Genomic DNA, 18,459 nt, shown 5'->3' with positions numbered 1-18,459 from the left:
TTTGCTGTGTTCGAGACCAATTCTGTCCGCATGCATCTGTACGCAGCCGAGTTAAAAGAGGCCTCGGTATGAAATCTTTTGTACTCGACTCCTTTCATCTTGAATCTTTACGCACATCAGCCTGGCTTTAATCCCAGCACAGAGAAGCAGAATCCAGATGCAAACTCACGTGCCATCCTCGTTACTTCTATAGAAGACCATGAAGGGGTCTGACTTTCCAAAGAAGTCCTTTTTATCCAATTTGTTGGCACAGAACTGCATGGTGGCATAATCCTACAAAGGAAAAACCACAGCGAGAGTAAAGGACATTGTAAATCCGTTCTTTTGCCTGTGTCCCTCCTGTTGTTTGTTTATACATGCTGTTTGCCAAGATATAAAAGCACTGAAGCACCAAATAACGGGCAAAAAATGCCAACTGAATTCTAATAGGAGCAGAGCAAAACCAACCACTGGGTTCTAGTTTGTGAAAATGTACAAATGCATTCATTACCATTTTTTTTTATTATGCAACTCTTGCATCGAAAATACCTTTTGTGTTCAGTATAATAATAGTAACGATGTGAGGCACAGAAACGGATTCTAAAACCTCGTACATGCAGTAATAGGCTGGGAGCTGCATATGAGGCTACAGCCAACAATACACCAGAAAGGCTGGTATTATTATAATTATACTCATTTAGGCACCGATTCATTGTTCATTGCTGGATTAAGGACAATCTCTTTGCCTCCCAGCTCTCTTGATTCCTGATAGTTTCTCTATATTCTAAATATTAGTTTGCATTCCAGGATGATAAAGTGTTGGACGCTTAAATGATCACATGAGGAAAAAAGTGACCTCATTGATGGTCACTAACAAACTTCAGCTCATCACTATTCAAGCTTTGATAAGAAACCAATCAATTAATACATTTGAAGGCAGGTAAAATCCTAAAAATGAAAGTTTTGTCTTAAATAAGATATATTTCACACACGTTTCACATAACTCTGGTGTCACCTAATATTTTTTTCTATATTTTTGAGCATCATTTGGCTCTTTTCAGATAACGCCAAATTAAACCAGACATATTTAAAATTGCTACCACTTTAAAACACTCCCATACCTCTGACTTTGTGCATGTGTGACGGCTCAATGTGGATTCTTTGTTCAGCCTGACTACTAATTAAACCCAATGAAAATTACATGCAACTGAATGTGTCATTAATATCATTTTAAAACAGGTAAACATTGACCACAGTGGGATTTTTCAACCCATCAGTCAGAATGAAAAAGTTGGATGAAACTTCTGCAAGACACACTTTTCTGAAACGTTCCCATATCATCAGCCAACAAAACTATTTTCCTCAAAGTCTTGCAGGCGTTTAAATATTTGTTGAGATCTTCAGTGTTATTTTTTTAGCTCAATATTTTTCGCATAGTAACTCTCCCATGGCTGCTGTTGTCTCTTTCTTCTTGTTGAGTCACAGACAATGAACTTTTACTAAGACAATAAAATCTGCTTTAGATGCGACTCTGGGTTCTTTGCTGACCTCTTTATGAGACATCTGTGTACCATTGGAATAATTTTGGTTGGCCGGCCGCTCCTGGGAAGATTTATTAGTGTTTAATGTTTTGTTTTCCATTTGTGGATAATGTCTCTCACTGGGGTTTAGTTACGTCTTAAAGCCTCAGAAATAGTTTTACAACCCTTTCAAGACTGATGAATGTTTTTGTCTATTCTTCAGTTACTTTAGATCGGAGCATGCTTTGAGTTTTTTGACATTTCTTAGACTTTGTCAAGTTTTCAAATTGTTATTAGGTTACTGTCTAGTAACTTCTTACTAAACAGTGGGTGTGTCCTGGGTGTGTCCAGTGAAACTGAACTTAGCTTTTTTTTAAAAAAGGCAAATCAAAGTTAATTCCTAATATTACAGGGACCGATTCCTTTGTCATTCATGGTTACATTGGTTTGGATGGGTATTTTTCTCCCTTTATAAAGTGAATCATAATCTAAAAATGGTATTTTGTCTGATAACATTTGTTTGATGGTCTAAATCATTCACCTGTGACAGATAAACAAAACTGAAAAAGAAAGAAAAGAGTGCACATTATCTTTTAAGGACCTGCAGTTTCACTATTTCAATTGAATAAAATAAACATTTTATTATCATTGTGATTTATGGGTTGCACTCGTATTTCTTTAAGACACGCTGGGAAACATTCGAGAATAAGTGCTTCTTGCATACAGGGATGTAAGAGCTGCTATTTTTACCATGCACGTCCACAGGCTTCTAGCTTTTGATGCTGCTATTTGATCTGAATCAGCAATGTGCTGAACACGGCCTCTATCGATTGCTTTGACCCACATCAGTGCGGCACGGTCCGTCTGTGACCTACCTCACACTAACCCCTATCATATCCCTCAGACGCAGACGCAGCACCGACCCGACTGCTCTGTTGAGGCAACTGCAGAGAGAAAAGAGTGAATTCCCATCCTGCACGAAAACACTTCGGAGTATCCTGCTCAAAACGAGCTAACTTCGTTATCTTATTCTTTTGTTCCAATAATAGTTTTTGATTTTTCAAATCAGCACAGATTATGGCGTAATAGAGAAAAGCTCATTAAAACAGCCCGTGCTGTCAGCTAAAGTGGCTGCTGTTCATCTGCTTTCATTTCCTTGCGTCATTTTCAATTATTATCATCGTTTTTTTAAACCAGCAGGCAAAAACGGTAGGGGGAGTGCTGATAGGAACCAAACCTATGGAGAAACCCACTGCGCTTTTTAAAACCTAAACTATGTCAAGCTGTCCCTTGGTGGCTTCTCGCAAGAACATCTTATTTCACATGTTCCCATTTGGTCTATTTATACAAATAATGCAACATAGCAAAAGAGTTTGCTTGTGTCGGTTGCCGAAGCCCTTTGGAGCTGTCCAAAACCCACCGTGCAACAACCCTGATGCAACCTCTACAATCAAACTATCATGGCAACAGTGCGCCTTAAGCCCTCATTAGGTGCAAGTAACACATACCCACTTTGGTGCTGTGCAGTGTTCCCTCATTAAGTGAGGGGAAAAAAAGCAGAACATTCATTTCAGCCACTGAGGTTCAGCAACAGCAGCAGCAGCAGGGGAATACAGAGTGCAGTCTGCATGCTTTTCTCTGCTTTATCCAGATAGCGCCGCACAGGATAAGTGGCAGAGCGATGCTCCCTGTCAGTTTCCCCAAAGTGGGGCTCTCCTTTCAAAGAGCCACAAAGCAAGTCAGACAAAACCTGAATGCATGTTACATAAGCTTCCATGGCGTCTTCAGGACAGCAGAGTGCAGTGAATCACCCGGCGAATCACGTGCCAAAGCATTATGTGGACATTAACGCAGCTCTTTTGTGTGTTTCACGCATCAATCCATTTCCTCTCTTTGCATTTGTCCGTGATGAATAAAAAACAGAAGAGGAGCATTTCTGCAAATGTGAGGATGAGTTTGGTTCATGAAAGCACAGAGCGACATTTGACTATCTGAATTCAGTGCAAAACTGGAAGTATTTGCATAAGAAAAACACCTGACATAATCATAATCATTCAGAAAATAGGATTTAGTGCAGGGATATACAGTAATTCATGTTTTTATCCTCCATGATTGACTTTCTGGTGTTGCTTTATTCATAAAGACAAATGGATACAACTGAGAGCAAGCCTCCCATAATGCAGAAGTATTCATATTCCTTTAACGTTTTTACGTTATGCAACCACAGGCATCTTGGGGGATTTTATATAATCGATAAGCAAAAGCAGTAAATGATTGTGATGCAGAAGTAATAAAAAGTCAGCATTTTCACACATTTTTTGTAGTAATAAAACTTTGGAAATTATATGTAGCCAACTTTACTGTGATACCACGAAATAAAATTCAGTACAACCAGTGGTTTCAAAAGTCACCTAAAAAAGTAAATAAAACCTGTGTGAGTAATTAACTGTCAGTATAAATGCAGCTGTTCTGTAAAGGTCTAAAAAGTGTTTGGTAAAGTTTTAAATTGGGGTTACCTTATGAAACAATTTTTATATAATACACCGAAACATTATTGGTACATTATAATGTTTCAATAAAATCCCAAACCTAAATCCAACTGAGAATCTGCTGTAAGGTTGATGTTTAAACACACAGACCGTCAAATCTGACTGCATGGGTAAAATTGGTAAAGACATAATTCAAAAGACTAGAGGCTGTTAATGTACCAATGATTTATCTAAAACAAATCCGTACAAAATACTATTACATTTTGGGTTTAATTTAATGTGACAACATTTGAAAAATTGAAGGGAATACACACATTCCTTTTCAAGGTGGCGCTGTTGTTTGTAAAATATGTATGAATTATATCTCTTACTATGTGCCTAATATTTTTATTAGCAATATCCTTGAGAATAAAGCTTAGTATCTGCTTTTCTACCATATGAATCCTGCATTGAACTTTCCTTAAATTCTCTACTTGCTATGCCTAATCCATTTGTGGTGTGCGCACTGTGGTTTCCAGCTGGAATATGCAAAGAGGTTTTCTCAAAACTTAAACCAGAAGGAGCTGCAGAGAGACCAGGAGGAAGATCTGAGAGCAAGCCAACCGCTGCTCATATGTGCAGGAGCAAACGGCAGCCAGGAGGAAGTCTTTGATCCATGCAAAGCCTGTTGCTCTGTCTAATGATACCTGGCAAATTCACCACAAAGGCTCAAGCCAACCCTGCAGAACTTCCCACTCCGCTCAATTTTTCCTTAAATAAGAGCTGCAGGCAAAGCAGCACCTCAGCTGCCGACTTATTGGTCACAGGCGGATTAGTTGATAAACACCGTCCAGATGGACGGCAGGAATCCTAAGCCATCGCATTTCGGTCATGTGGGACATCGCCCGACAGCAGCATCTTCACATCTACTTATCTGTCTTTTATTCTAACTGCGCTCTCTCAAGCTGCCGAGGTAATAATGTCTTTCAGGGTTAAAAATCTGTGCAAACAGGGCAGGTCTGGAGTGGCGCATCTTTCCATCCCTAATTGGCCAGAAACAGTCATTTGTACCGGTAATGATCATTTGCATTTATATTACTAATTCGCCTCCTGAAGAGGTGCTTTGCACTGATGTTGCTAACCGCCATCATTGCAGACGCAACGCACCTCACGGAGGGCCCTTCAATGAGCAAGAGCGCCGACACATGAGCGTAACAGGGCAGCTTATAGTGGCAGGTTCATTATCTGCATCAATCTGATCTGCCTCTTCCTAACAGAAGACTATTTAAAACAAAGTCAGACAAGTCAAGTCAGGTAAAACTGCAGTCAAACTCCATGAAAGTACAAGTGAATTAACATAGCTTTGAACTCTCAGAGTATTACACGTTATGTGGTGCAATAAAACACGTATATGGTCACTTAGTGGGTTACTGTACAGCCTCTAAGGGAGGCCCAGTAGTGCTGCCCAGAATATCTTACTGCTCTCTGCTGCTATGCTGGCACAGCCATAATGCTGTTATTTACTATCTTCATTTGGCACTGAGGAGAGGAAGCCAGCGAGTATTACCGGACACTGGTTATTAATGTGGACTCGTGGATTAACACCACACAGCAGAGTAAAGGCCCAATTTAGTGATTGGAATAAAGGCGGTCTCATTAAATAACAATTCATGCTTGTAGCATACTCACTAGGTACACAATTTGCAAATGACAAACGCGTTCGCTCGGCAACACGGCGTATCCTGCTCGTTTAATGAGAACATTTATGATACGATACATCTCACCGACGGCACAGATATGAAACATCCCGCTTTCCCAAAGGCGTGTGGGCAAACATGCATTCGCACCACTTTGTGTGTCATATTAAAGCCTGATATGCCTTTGTTTAGGTGGACGGATAAAAAAAAATAAAATATCTCATTTATTAAAAGCATTTATTGTAAAAGAAATTAGAAAGTAAACGGGTCAAAACTTTTTGGACTTACTCTGCAGTTTCCAAGCTCTTCAGCTGATAAGATTATGGTTCCACATGTCTTCCCAGGTATGCCCCTGTGGGGGGAAAAACAAATCATTTAAACTTTTAATAAAAGCAACGATCCACTGCGCACCCTTAAATTTTTATCGTAGCACAATCTTCCCAACAAATTCTTCAGAGTAAAATCTGACATAGAGTTATAATTTCCAGGGACAGGTTTCACTTTTTCTTGTAGTTCTGACTTCTTTATTCTTTTTTTGTTAAAAAGTTTAGGGATTTTTTTCCTACACATTATCGTAAATTACTATTACCCTAGTTCAGCTATAATTTTGAAGCTTTTAAGAGTTGCTTGTGTTTATCTTCGACTTATCTAGCAGCAAATCGAAGGGTCTCTGCCCAGATGTGTTTTCATATCTCACCTTGTTCAGGGACTTTCTTGTAATATGTCAGCTAAATAATATACGAGTCAATTTATACACATTTATTGCACATTTTTCTAACATTTTTATGAGGTGACTTGCCATATTTCAGCACTTCATGCACTTGTGAATAATATGTGAACTAAATTTAAGTGAACGCAGAACAAAATGGATTTTCAATTTATCAATCATACAGTAGCTCTCCCGCTGCTGACATCCTGTCATCTTTTTAGAGTAAAGAGGGAAATTACATGCAAGTCCTGCTGTGGCCTTAGCTGGAGTCCAATCATTAAAAGGTCAAACTTGCTGCGGATCCTCGTCAAGCTGTGACAGCTGACGTGGCTGTCACCTAACGCTGGATTCTGTCCGTCTGAACCAGAAGCAGTTTGTCGCTGCAGCAACAGAGGCTTGCGTTGCAAACAAAAGCTCAAACTTTCAGCATCTAAACATTCAAGAATGGGTTAGACAAAGAAGGCCATTAGGAAAGCAAGAGTGCTTTTCTCCCTGCACAAGAAATGTTGCCGTTCCTGCTGGTTTTACAGTTCCAGCTGATTCCACTGCTGTTTCTCTCAATATCCAGTCCTGTAAAACATCTAGTAAAACGCACCATTAAAGTAAATCAGCTCTCTAAGGCGCCGAGTTTGATCAATACCTCTACATAGATCCTGCATCCAAAGGATCCAGCTTTAAGTGCTGCACTATCTTTGTGGAGGAAATGTGTGAAGTAAGGCAGCTGTAGTCAGAGGGCAGACATATTTAATTCTCCCGCTCTATCTTTTAAGGTCCGCGGAGACTCCACTCAAGGTGAATTAACTTTCCTTGAATTATCGATGTTTCTCTCCTCCGACCATTCGCACATCAAAGAGTCCGTAAAATGCCCGGCGATAAACCCAGTAAACACAGCAATAGAGGCCAACTTATCTCCTTATAAAATCAAAGCAATGGCCAGCACTCCCATCAAACCGGGAATTAAAATCAAGTGAACGTTCAAGAATCGGGGTCGAGACGAACCACTCTGCCGCTGATAAGTGAGCAGGTACCAAGGGGCCGATGGTCTTTTAAATTAGTCATGGATTATTGAACACCACGTTTTCTCCGGCGCCTTCTTGTTAAAATGTGAAGAGCAAGCACAAGCTGAGCGCATAAATAAGTTCCTTATTTGCTGACGTGTCCGGCATGTGACTCTTTGCAGGTTTCCTTACGAGACTGGACGTTTGGTGATGTGAAAGCTCTTGCACTAAACAGACCTCATTCTCTCCACATTCATTCACTGACAAAACTTTGGGGAGGAAAACGATGATGATGATGATGATGATGATGATGATGATGATGAAACGGTTTGAAATACAAAGAGGTGGTCTTGTTTTCTGTTCATGAACAGGGTGAATGCTAAGAGGAGCTGAGGGAATCTACGCAGCTGCACATCGGAGCATTTGAATATGTATTTGAATCCTAACCCTAACCCTAACCCCTAACCCTAACCCTAACCCACATCAGAGCAGAACATTCAAGAACAGCAGAAAGTCTACGCATCGAAATGTGTGTCTGGAAATGTCTAAGCTCACTTTCTTAGTAAAAATCCCGATTCGTGAAATTTGGACATGGGACAAAAATAACAGTAAATCATGAAGCAGTTAATATATACTTTAAGAATCAAGAAGAACGTACCTGAGGAATTGACACCTAATTTAAGGCAGTAATGTGTTTCAGAAGGTGCCATAATTTTGAGGCGCTGCAACGCTCGACACCATTTGCATTGCTCCATAATTCATACAGTCACTCCTGTTTGCACCCAACAGACTCTGTGCCATATGGTCCTGACCAACCCAATGCAAAACACCAACGCGCACAATGTTTATCGATTCCGCCTGAAGGCCTTAGCGTGCCTCGTGTTTACACTCGGAGCAGCTTCACGTCTGCCGTCACCTTTCAGAAGAAATTCACGACATCAAACAAATCCTCGCGAGGAAGACAGACAGGAGAAGACAGGGATGAAACAGGACCTCGTGGTACAGCATCGTCCTTCATCAGCAAAACAAGCAACAGGAAGAACAGCTGTCATGCTTGCCAGTAATGCTGAAACAGAAAGGTAGCTGCAGCCGTCCTGACAGGGTCTCTGTTTGATGAAGTGAATCGAAACAGATCAAGCAGCATATTTCAGCTCATTGCAGTCTCCTGCAAAACCTTTTTTTTTTTTTTTTTTTTTGAGATTGTACAAAGAAAACTTGTGCTCTCTTTTAGCCCAGCAAGAGCACGTGCATGATAATAGTCATTAATGTCGCAGGTATTCCGGTTCGGCACGAGGCATCCATAATTTTCCCACAAGAGGTCGTTCGCAAAGCAACTGTTATTTACAAAGTCTCCGTTTTCTGTTCCCCGACGGCATGGGGCTGAGATAGATGGAGGTGGGTGAGTTTAAAGTCCAAAGAGGGAAAAGGAAGCTATTGATGATGCAGTTCACACCAGGTCATTAGGATGAAGAATGGTCTTGATATTTAACAGCCCAGAAACGTGTCACGCATACAAAAGTGAGGGCGGATCATCCTCTCGATGAGATGAGTGAGAATCCGACAAAAAGAAAATTATCCTTTCACGCTGCAGTTGTTCCTGGGTTTGCTTTTTTATGTTTGGTTCTGAAATGGAATAAGGGCAAAAAGCATTAGTTTTGTAATTTTACACTCAAGTAGAGATGAGCTTATTAAATATATTGTTTTGTGGGGTAGGCGCAATTGCACTAGGAAATAACAGGAGAAAATGATTTGATTGTTTTATTTTCCTAAAAGAAATTAGTGATTGTTCTGGGCAGCGACTGGATAACAAGCAGAATGTAAACAGAACCGTAAAAAAAAAAAAAAAACAGTGTTTTATAAGGCTCGACGAGCTCTTTGGGATGAAGCATGTGATTCTGTTTTCTCCTGTTGGTTAAATTAATGTTTTAGATTCTCAAACTAATTTTAATGTTAGACTGTTTTTGAGTAGATACAAAATATAGGTTTCAAATTATGGTTTTCTTTTATGGAAGGGGATAAACAATCCAACTCAACATGAACCTCATGTGCCATTCTTGGTGAAAACCAACCTGAGTTGTAATATCTGGGGAAAGAAAATCTCTTTGGGTACAGATTTTCCCCAGTCTTTTATGCCAAATTGTTTTAAATCAGCCCCATTTCACTTTTTTCCTCATGTTTAAGGTGATATTCATTTGGCAGGCCACTCAGAAATCTCTCTTTTTTAATTATTGTCAGTGATAGATTAGCTGGTGTGCTTTGGATGACTGCCCAAGTTTAAATCTCAAACTGATGGCCTGATATATTTTCTGGTACAGAGAAAAGCTGAATTGTGGCATGTAGGTCTTAAAACAGCAAAGCAAGCCTGGTGCATCGGATTAGCACCGTTATGTTTGGCTGCTTCTCTCGTTTGTTTTTGTTTTTTTTTGTGTTATTTTCAAACCAGATGTGACAGGACACGCCCCTTCCAAAAAGTTTCAGATTTGTGTGATAAGAGTACAGAATATGGATATTTACAATGTTTTGACGGAAAACGTGAGACTCATTTTCTGTGTCCTGTTTGGTAATTTAGCTTATGACTCTCCCATGGAGGCCATTTTTTGCTCAGCGTCTTTCTTATTGCTGAACAAAGAACACCGACCTCAACTGAGGCCTGCAGGGTTCAGATGTTGCTCTGTGTTTTGTGACTTCCTACATTAACCCTCTTGGTTCTTTTGGTAAGATGGCCACTGCTGGGAAGGTTAACCACTGTTAAAAATTGCTTTGTAACTCTTTCTATATTAATGAATGTCAATGACTTTGCTTCCAATCACTTCTTGAATTTCTTCAGATGCATCATCATGCTTTTTGAGAACTTTTAGCCTTCTTCATGCTATCAGGCAGGTACTAGCTAAGATATTCCTTAATTTTACAGCTAATCAGGCCTGAGTGTGTCTACTCAAAAAGAACCAGTGAAATGAAAGCAATTGTGGTTAATTCATGACTTAACCAGTGGACTAGTTAGCTTTTACTTTGGGTCAAGTTGGTCTGGATAGCTTTTTTTTCCCCCTTAGAAAATGAAACTATAATTTGAAAAGTTCATTTTTATTTATTCTGGTTATTTTTTGTCTGATGCTACAGTTTGTTTGACATTTAAAAACTGTCTGTGTGACAAAAGAAAAAGAAAAAATGGGGAAATCATAACCAACATAGCACTATCATGAAATCAAACCGTTTTGAGTAGATTCAGAGAGCAACAAAAAGGCGACAGCAGCTGATTTGACTTTGTGCCACTGTAAATGTTTGGGGCAGTGGGCAGATCATAGCTGAACAGAATTAGAGAGGGTTCCCAAAACTCTGTGAGGGTTTAAATGGGATTACGCCTCTAATCCCCCTGATCTACATACCTTGATAAGCATTCATAATCCCTCACCTCCACAGGATTTAAAAAAAAGATGATGAAAAGTGCGTTGACTAATTCTAAATGGCACCAGAGGATACGAGCGGTGGTTCTCGGAGAGGAAAAGAGCGCGGCTCCACTCTGGTAATACAAGATGAGCTCCTGTTTGTGTTTCAGGAAAGGTAACAGCCGGCAGCATCCTGCGTGAAAGCACTTTGAACGTTTGGCAGAATGAGCTCAAGTCAAGTAAGAAGAAAATGTAATACGAAGGAGAAGAGAGACGTTAAAATATGAAAACAACAAATTATGGTTTGTTTGTTGTTTCAGGTACGATGCACATAAACAAATTCATTCCGTTTGTAGTTTTTCTCAAGTTTTCAAACTACAACCACAAACTTGAGATTATTTTAAATGAACTTTAAATAGAACAACTGCAAGTAGGAGAAACTGAAGAAAACCTACATGGTCAGGTAGAAATCTGAACGCATTCATTTGTAATCAGCCCTCTATAATCTGATACCCCTAAATAAAACCCAGTGAAACAAATCGCAGCAGATAGCCAGCGGATAAAATTGTGGATAAGTTTGAAGCAGTTCTAGGTCACAGAGCAATATCCTAACCTTTCAAGGTTTCTTTCTCAGTTCATCATCAGAAGATGAAAAGAACACGGGACAAATGCCAACCTGTCCAGACGTGACCATCCACGAAAACAAGCAGGCAGAGTTAGGGCTGCGTTATGCAAAGAAGCAGCTGAGAAGATCTCGATGAACCACATAGAGCGATATCCATGGCGACAAGAAAACCTTTAGTCAACCATACTAAAATGTGGCTTTTAAGCAGCTTTTGCATGCCACACTTTTCAGATTTATACTTCTACAAACTTTTAAAAATAATAGTCTGTGTTCTACTTTAAGTTTTGCAACATATCAAAATGTGAAAACATTCACAATGTAAGAATACTTATTTGCTATCCTTAAAAAGTTCCTTGCATGTCCCATTTCTTTTTGCGGGTGTTCTGCAAGACCGTCGTTGATGTTTTGATTACATAAATTACACTGCAGCTTTAATTACTATAATAGTGTTTGATTTTTGATTTTTCTTGATTCTAAATAAACAAGGCTTTCATCAACCACCTGCAATCCAGAAATCGCTTGTTTTGAAAGTAAAGGAGAAGATTAGGAGATCCTGTCAGTCATTTGGGTGCTTTCTCGTCTAAATGCAAAAAGTAAATAAATAAATAAAAAAACATGCTCAGGTCTCAGGGAACACAGCTCTTGTGTTCTCGCTTACCAGAAAGAAAAAACTCATTTTCTTTTAAACACATTGCTGCCACAGGCAAGAACAAAACATTTCTCTGTCTCTCTATCAGAGTCCAATGAGTTTTTAAAATTTGTTCTGTTGTTGCTCTTGTAAAGAAAGCTGCACTTTATCCAACTTTCCATTTGCAGGGAAGCGACATCAAGACATGGCAGATTCACTTTTCCTTCACTGCTGTTATGTCAGTATCAAGCAAAGGACCTTTAACCCCCATTTCTGGCACCAGGTAGAAGTAATTGAAGTCTTGGTGCAATGGTTCACCCTGATTCAGTTCACCAACAAAGAGGTTTTTAAATGGTGCAGCAGATTCTGGTTGAACTCTGACCTTCGGAGCAGAATTACCATATGGTCGTGTCAGAAATGAGGACCCTGCGCTCTGAGCTTAGAAGAAATCAGCTAAGCTCGCCTGCTGAGTAAAAACCTTCGCTGCCCTTGCTCGCTCTTGCTCTTAATGCCTCCATTAGCATGCAGACAAAAATCTAATGCTTCACACACACAACAGAGTTTCAAAATCTGATCGCTTTCACCCCTCCATACAAAGGAGGGATATTTTTTTCAGATTTTGTTTCATATTGTAAGCAGAACTTATGAATCAAGTTAGCAAAGAGATCGCTGTTTTATTTTCCGCAACAAGATAATGCCTAATAAGTCTCCGCTTCACCGGACCATGCTGGCTGCTGTACAGTCAGCACAGTCGAGGTTTTCCACATCCTAAGCAGGAATCCACATTATTGGACTGGGGCCCTTGTTAGTGTTAAGCCTTGGAGCCTAATTTGGCATTTAGTGAAGCAGCAGAATGTTGTAATTGTGTGTGACGTTCAAAGGCAAGGGGGTGTTGGCTACTGTAAGCCGGCTGAAGCAGAATGTAAATTATAACTCTACAGGGAGTGTCAACTGTTTTCAGAAAGTGAGCAACTGATAATTTCATCACACCTAAATCACATGCATAGCTCCTCTCCAGGCCTCTGAAGAACTTGAGGAGATTGTGGTTATGAGCAGAGTTTCCTTTAAGAGTTGCAGGGCAGCATCTCTGTAATATAACTGGAGAACCTGCTTTAAAGAAACTTTTTTTTTTTTTTTTGCTTTAGAGAAACTTGTGGATGGAGTTGGTTGCTTTGTTTCTAACAAAGCAACCTTGCTGGTAGGTTTCCTATCCACAAGCTAATTTGCAAACCCAGTCAGAAAACACAACACATTTAATTATGGGTTTGATTTGGAGTAAATCTATGAGCTTTTCTTAAACTCATAGATTAAGAAATTAGGCTCTCTGGATTAGGCTCTCCATAGTTTCTTCACAGAGGAAATACAGTGCATCAATCATAAAGCTGCTAAGCGTAATTAAGTCTGTTTATACATCAGTTCACAACTGTGAAAACATGACAAGAAAGCATCAAATTCTGTGGCTAAGCAAGTTAAATAGCTCTTTAAGAATCACTTCAAGAGTTATTATTATAAATACTCACAAAAAACAACAGAGCCCCCCAACTTAAACACAGTTTGATGGGTCTGTATTCACTCTCAAACAGCCTTAAGAAAATAATTTAAAAACTAAAAGTGAAAGGGAAAACATACTTAGATCACCTAATTATGGTGTGTCGGTGAAAAGGCTCAGAGTTGTTACGGTTCACCACCCGCTTCACGCTTCACTTATACTTAACTTGAACCAGGAACATGCAGATGTTTTGAACCCCACAGACGGTTGTTTTTACCTCTTTTAGTGGATATCCAAGCCTCCATTATTCCCACCATGACCTTAAATGCTTCATCATTTAAGTAGAGCAGCTAAACATCTCGATAAAAAGGTAAAATCAACAACGTTCCTGCAACCATCTCTACATTTACGCAGTCAAAAGGACTTGGATTAGGGCTCTTAGTTTGACCAAAAGTGAACTCTTTTACTTCCCACTCATTATTTAAATCTGTGCTGCATTTCATCACAGCTGAAGCACGGCTGCATAGCCCCCAGTCAGTCAGCCAGCTAACACGCAACTTTAAAAGAGCTGCGAGTCTCTGAAGTAGAGATGAGACAAGGGAGACACCATGATTTCAGGGAGTAAATGTGGTTACAGTGAGTTTAACGTTTTATGAGTATAAAATCAACTAATGTTTTATATTCTGTTCTAGTTTTAAGTGGGATATGATGGCGATGTTATGCATTAGGTTGAATAAAAAGCCTTATTATGGATATTGTACTTTATCTGCCTTAAGGCTCCAACAGACACCTGAGTAAAATTGCTTTTAATTTGTCTTGGAAGTCCAGATTCGGCTGCAAACTGAAAACCCAACGGGTTCGTCTGACTGATGTGGTTAATCAGAGACGTTCACAAGTGAAGGTCCAAGAGGACGGCGTCGACGGACTAGTCCAAGCCTGGTCTCAACTCTAGATGATGAGTGAAACAATCAAAACTGCATTGCTTGTTTTAGGGCATTTTATTTAACAATTTTTTTTTTTTTTTTTTTTTTTTTTTTGAGGACATGTATTTAACATACAAAACACTGTTTTCAACTGCAACACAAGTGTAAGTCAAAACTCATTCCAGTTTGGGTCCAACTCAAACCTCAGAGATTTTTTTCTACTAGTTTTTTTTGTACGTCAAAGTTAAATCTGAGACTTAAGTCACCATATTTTATTCCTTCAACAGGATCATGGTGACTCTGGGACCTCTTCGCATGTCAGAGGGAAATATATCCAACCCATTTGGACCAAACAAACCAGAAACCACTTAAGCAATCAAGGAAAAGTTCTGTAATGGCATTGACACACTGAGTTGTCCTGAAAGCTTCTGAAACAGTTTGATTTTGAAATGCTTTTTCCAGTATTTTTAACTCAACTACAGAAGATCAAGAGGTTAAGTAAAGTGATTTTCTGCTTTTGCAAGAACAAACCAAAACTAGTTGCAGTGAAAAAGCAGCAGTAAACGTAATATGTGTGTAGAGGAACACAAAGTGTGATAAACAGAGAAAGCAATGAGGCTAAATGCTGACTTGTAAACATATTTATTTTAATGTGGTTATAATCAAATTAAAAAGGCTAAGTCTGTTTTGTTTTGTTTTGTTTTTTTTTATCATTTTCCACTGAAAGGCTTTGAGTTACAGTGAACTTTGACATAGTAGCAAACATGTGTACATATAACATATGTTGCTTGTTTCAAAAGTGAAGGAAACATTTTAAAGTGCTGCTATGTTTGCTTCCAGTCCTTTGGTACTTATTTTGTAGTACCACCAAGTCATATAGTTAATTATTCTAGTGTATTAAATTCTGACTTGCTTTGGGTGTTGGATAAGAAGCCGTTTAGAGAAAATCCAGAAAGATCTTCATCTTTTCGATCTTCACTACTGTTACCCCGTACGCTGCTCATCACTCAGAAACTGTGAGCTGGTGGCGTTTAACATGTTCGCCCTGCAATGTGTCACTCAAAGTTTGTCCTTGAAAAGTCATTATTGATCGCTGCTGCGGCCTCGTCACTCGTGTCAAATCCAGTTTGGATGTAATTGGTTTGCTACCATCAGGAATCGGATGGACGCTGTGTGTTCACTTTGCTTTGATTGAGTGTGGTGAAACAAACAAGTACGCCATATAATTAACTAAGCTTCCTCATGGTTTTGATTAAATATTGGCTTTTTAGCAGGTATTTCATGCTTTATCCATACTCACATAATCATCATCAAAGGGTTTTTTTTGGGTTTTTTTTACAAAGAAAATCTTAGTTCACTTTTAAATTTTTTAGTAAATTCTTCCTGCCGTGAATCAAAATGTTTCCACAGAAAAGAAAAGAAAAAGAAATGTCTCTCATTGACCAGGACCCTCAAAGAGCTGTTACTTCTATGAACTTTGTGAGCTCAGTTTTTCTCTCTATTGAAAGCAGTTCTGCAGCCGGACTCGGACTCGGTATTGGTCTGCTCTCCCAGTCTCCAGATTCCTGCTCATAATGGGTTTGGTTCTGCTGGAGGTTTGCTTTGCTTCAAAGAGAGTCATGGCCTCCAATTGTGGCCACATGCTTTCAAACTAAGAGGAACTGCTGCCAAGTAAGTAGTCCAATTCAATCTTCTGGGTTTCCTTAAACTACTACCTTTCACCTGGCTTAACAAAATGAAATTGATTGTTGTGCATTATAACCTCAATCCTTGCAACACTGTGTATTCATAAACCCAATTTCAAGTGGCAGAGGAGTCAATTTGCCCCTAATCTCAGTCCCGTAAAAGAACCGGTACAGCTAGGAGAAAGGAGTCCCGCCCCGTATGTTTTTTATCTTCTTAACATCTTAGATTTAAATAGATTTTAAGCTGGAGCTTTCCTGTGATTGTGTGAGTTCACTTCTTTCCACCTCAAATATACTCAGGATGACAAAATCTTCCCCAGAACCTTCAAGGTTTAATAAGATCAGATTTTTAAATAACCTGATTTAAAAATTGGCTACATTAACCTCACACTTCTACTTTTCCAAACTGTCAAACTTGCTTTCTATTTTTTATTTTATTTTTTATTTTTTTTACCTCAGATATCTCCCAATGGGCCTGGTGATTTTTTTGCTCAGTTTAGTTTAAACCAAGCAGGCTGATGTCTTAATCTCATCTTTATAGTTTCATTCTCATTTAAACTGTTTTATGTAACCTTCCTCCTCCTGCTGAACTCCTCCGTCTCCTCAAGAGGTCTGGAGAGTCTCGTCTGAAGTCTCACGCTGCTGATCCACCGCCACCAGACTCTGGGGAAGCTGTCTTATCCGCATAGCTTCATTTACATCACAGCACCACTGATGCAACATGTCTTGTTCCAGAGAAAGTAAAAAAAAAAATTAAAAAAAACTTTGAAAATGGTTTAATACGTTTATAAATGCTGTCATATAAAATTACCTCATCTTCACCAGCTTTTCCTTTTGCAGAATTCAACTCTAATAACAGCATTGCCTCATGTAACTTGCTCTGTATTCATTGCACACTGATAGCTCTGTAGTATCTAAAAGGCTGCAATCCTCTAAATAATTATGCATCTGAATATTTTCTAGATATGACCATCCCCGTTAAATTTTCTCCTCTTAATGTGAATCTGAAGAACGTTGTTTGCAACAGTGCAATCCAAAGTTTCTGCTGTGTTAGAAAACTGTGTTGCTGCTTCATGTTTTGCCCATTCACCTGCGTTGTCTCCACTGATCTCATGTGTCTGGCATGCAAAACAAATGTTACGTCTGTACAATAATAATGTAGGACTCTTCCTGTCACTGAGGCGCAAATTTCTACAAGCTTTTTAGGAAGTTAGCATAGAGCAAGGATGTCAGGATTTTCCTTTTCGTTGTTGGGCTGATGCAGAGCACTTTATGATGATGAACATGTCATGATGTTTTCCTTAAGTCAATATGAAAATTGCTTGACAAAAGTTAAAGTAGTGCAAGGAGATAAATAAATAAAAAAAAACACCTGTGAACCAAAAACAGTTTGGTGTCCTAGAAAAACTGTGTTCATTTTCCCAATATTTACCGTTTCACCAAACAATTATTCTGGCAATAGTGTAATTTAGGATTATTTACTCTTATGTAAACTTTGATTTTAGTGGGAGTTTGGATGGAGGGCTGGGATGAATTACAGATTTAATTAATTTATATGTGTTCCTCTACACACACTAACATGTCTGTCACCAACAACCGCATCCTGTTCAAAGTGTCTCAGATGCCCTTTCTCCCTCATTCTGATGCCAAGTTTGAACTTTAGCAGGTCATCTTCACCACGTCTAGATTGCTAAATTCATCCAGTCGCTTCCATGGGAAAGACTGAGATGCTATTTGTGTTAAACTGATGAACAACTTTACTTAATAAAGTAGATCAAAATGGTAGCATCATATGTTACCCTGTAATAAGACCTTTAGGTTGCATTTTATTCTATGAACTTTTTTAAAGGCATTTTTAACCCTTTCATGCAGAGTGGTCACTACAGTGGACAGCTGTCTAAAAGCCATTTTCTTGTGTTTCTTGTGGATTTTTATGTCATAAATGCACACAGACCACTGAAGTGGAAACTAATGCATCATAAAATACACCATCAACTACTGGCCATCAGCTGCAAATGCAAGAAATTATTTTTGTTACATCCAATATGGCTGACAGACAAAAAAACATGCCGTCCGACCCGGTCCCTCCTTCTACTGTAGATGAATCTAGCAGGTAAAAAAATATATATATATTGTGACATCAAGATAACCCCTAAAGAACAATATCATTGATGTATTTTTCAAATAACAACTTTGTATTTGGAGAAAATTACAATTGATCACCTAAACAAAATAAAATAAAATAACTTTTTTTTATGCCTTAAGAAAATAAAAATAAAAATTGGAAAAAAATCCTGACACAAAGAATCTTAATTCATGCAGGAAAGGGTTAAAATAAAAGAAAAGTTTGTATGT

The 18,459-nt window shown here is 38.9% G+C and overlaps 1 protein-coding gene across 2 annotated transcripts in view; it reads right to left on the bottom strand.

Moving 5' to 3' along the window:
• The window catches only part of LOC103129672 (copine-5-like), an 86,171-nt gene that overhangs the window by 37,083 nt on the left and 30,629 nt on the right, over nucleotides 1-18,459 (bottom strand). For both annotated transcript variants that reach the window (XM_007540844.2, XM_007540845.2), the window contains 2 exons: nucleotides 5,953-6,016; nucleotides 170-273 (listed from right to left, as the gene is read on the bottom strand). In XM_007540844.2, coding sequence (XP_007540906.1) covers nucleotides 170-273; nucleotides 5,953-6,016 — 168 coding nt within the window. The remainder of the gene's footprint in view (nucleotides 1-169; nucleotides 274-5,952; nucleotides 6,017-18,459) is intronic.

The sequence above is a fragment of the Poecilia formosa genome, unplaced genomic scaffold, assembly GCF_000485575.1.
Source record: "Poecilia formosa unplaced genomic scaffold, Poecilia_formosa-5.1.2 Scaffold566, whole genome shotgun sequence".
NCBI classification, from domain to species: Eukaryota; Metazoa; Chordata; class Actinopteri; order Cyprinodontiformes; family Poeciliidae; genus Poecilia; species Poecilia formosa.
Note: the sequence above shows the minus strand (reverse complement) of the source record. Positions and strands in the feature narration are given on the sequence as shown.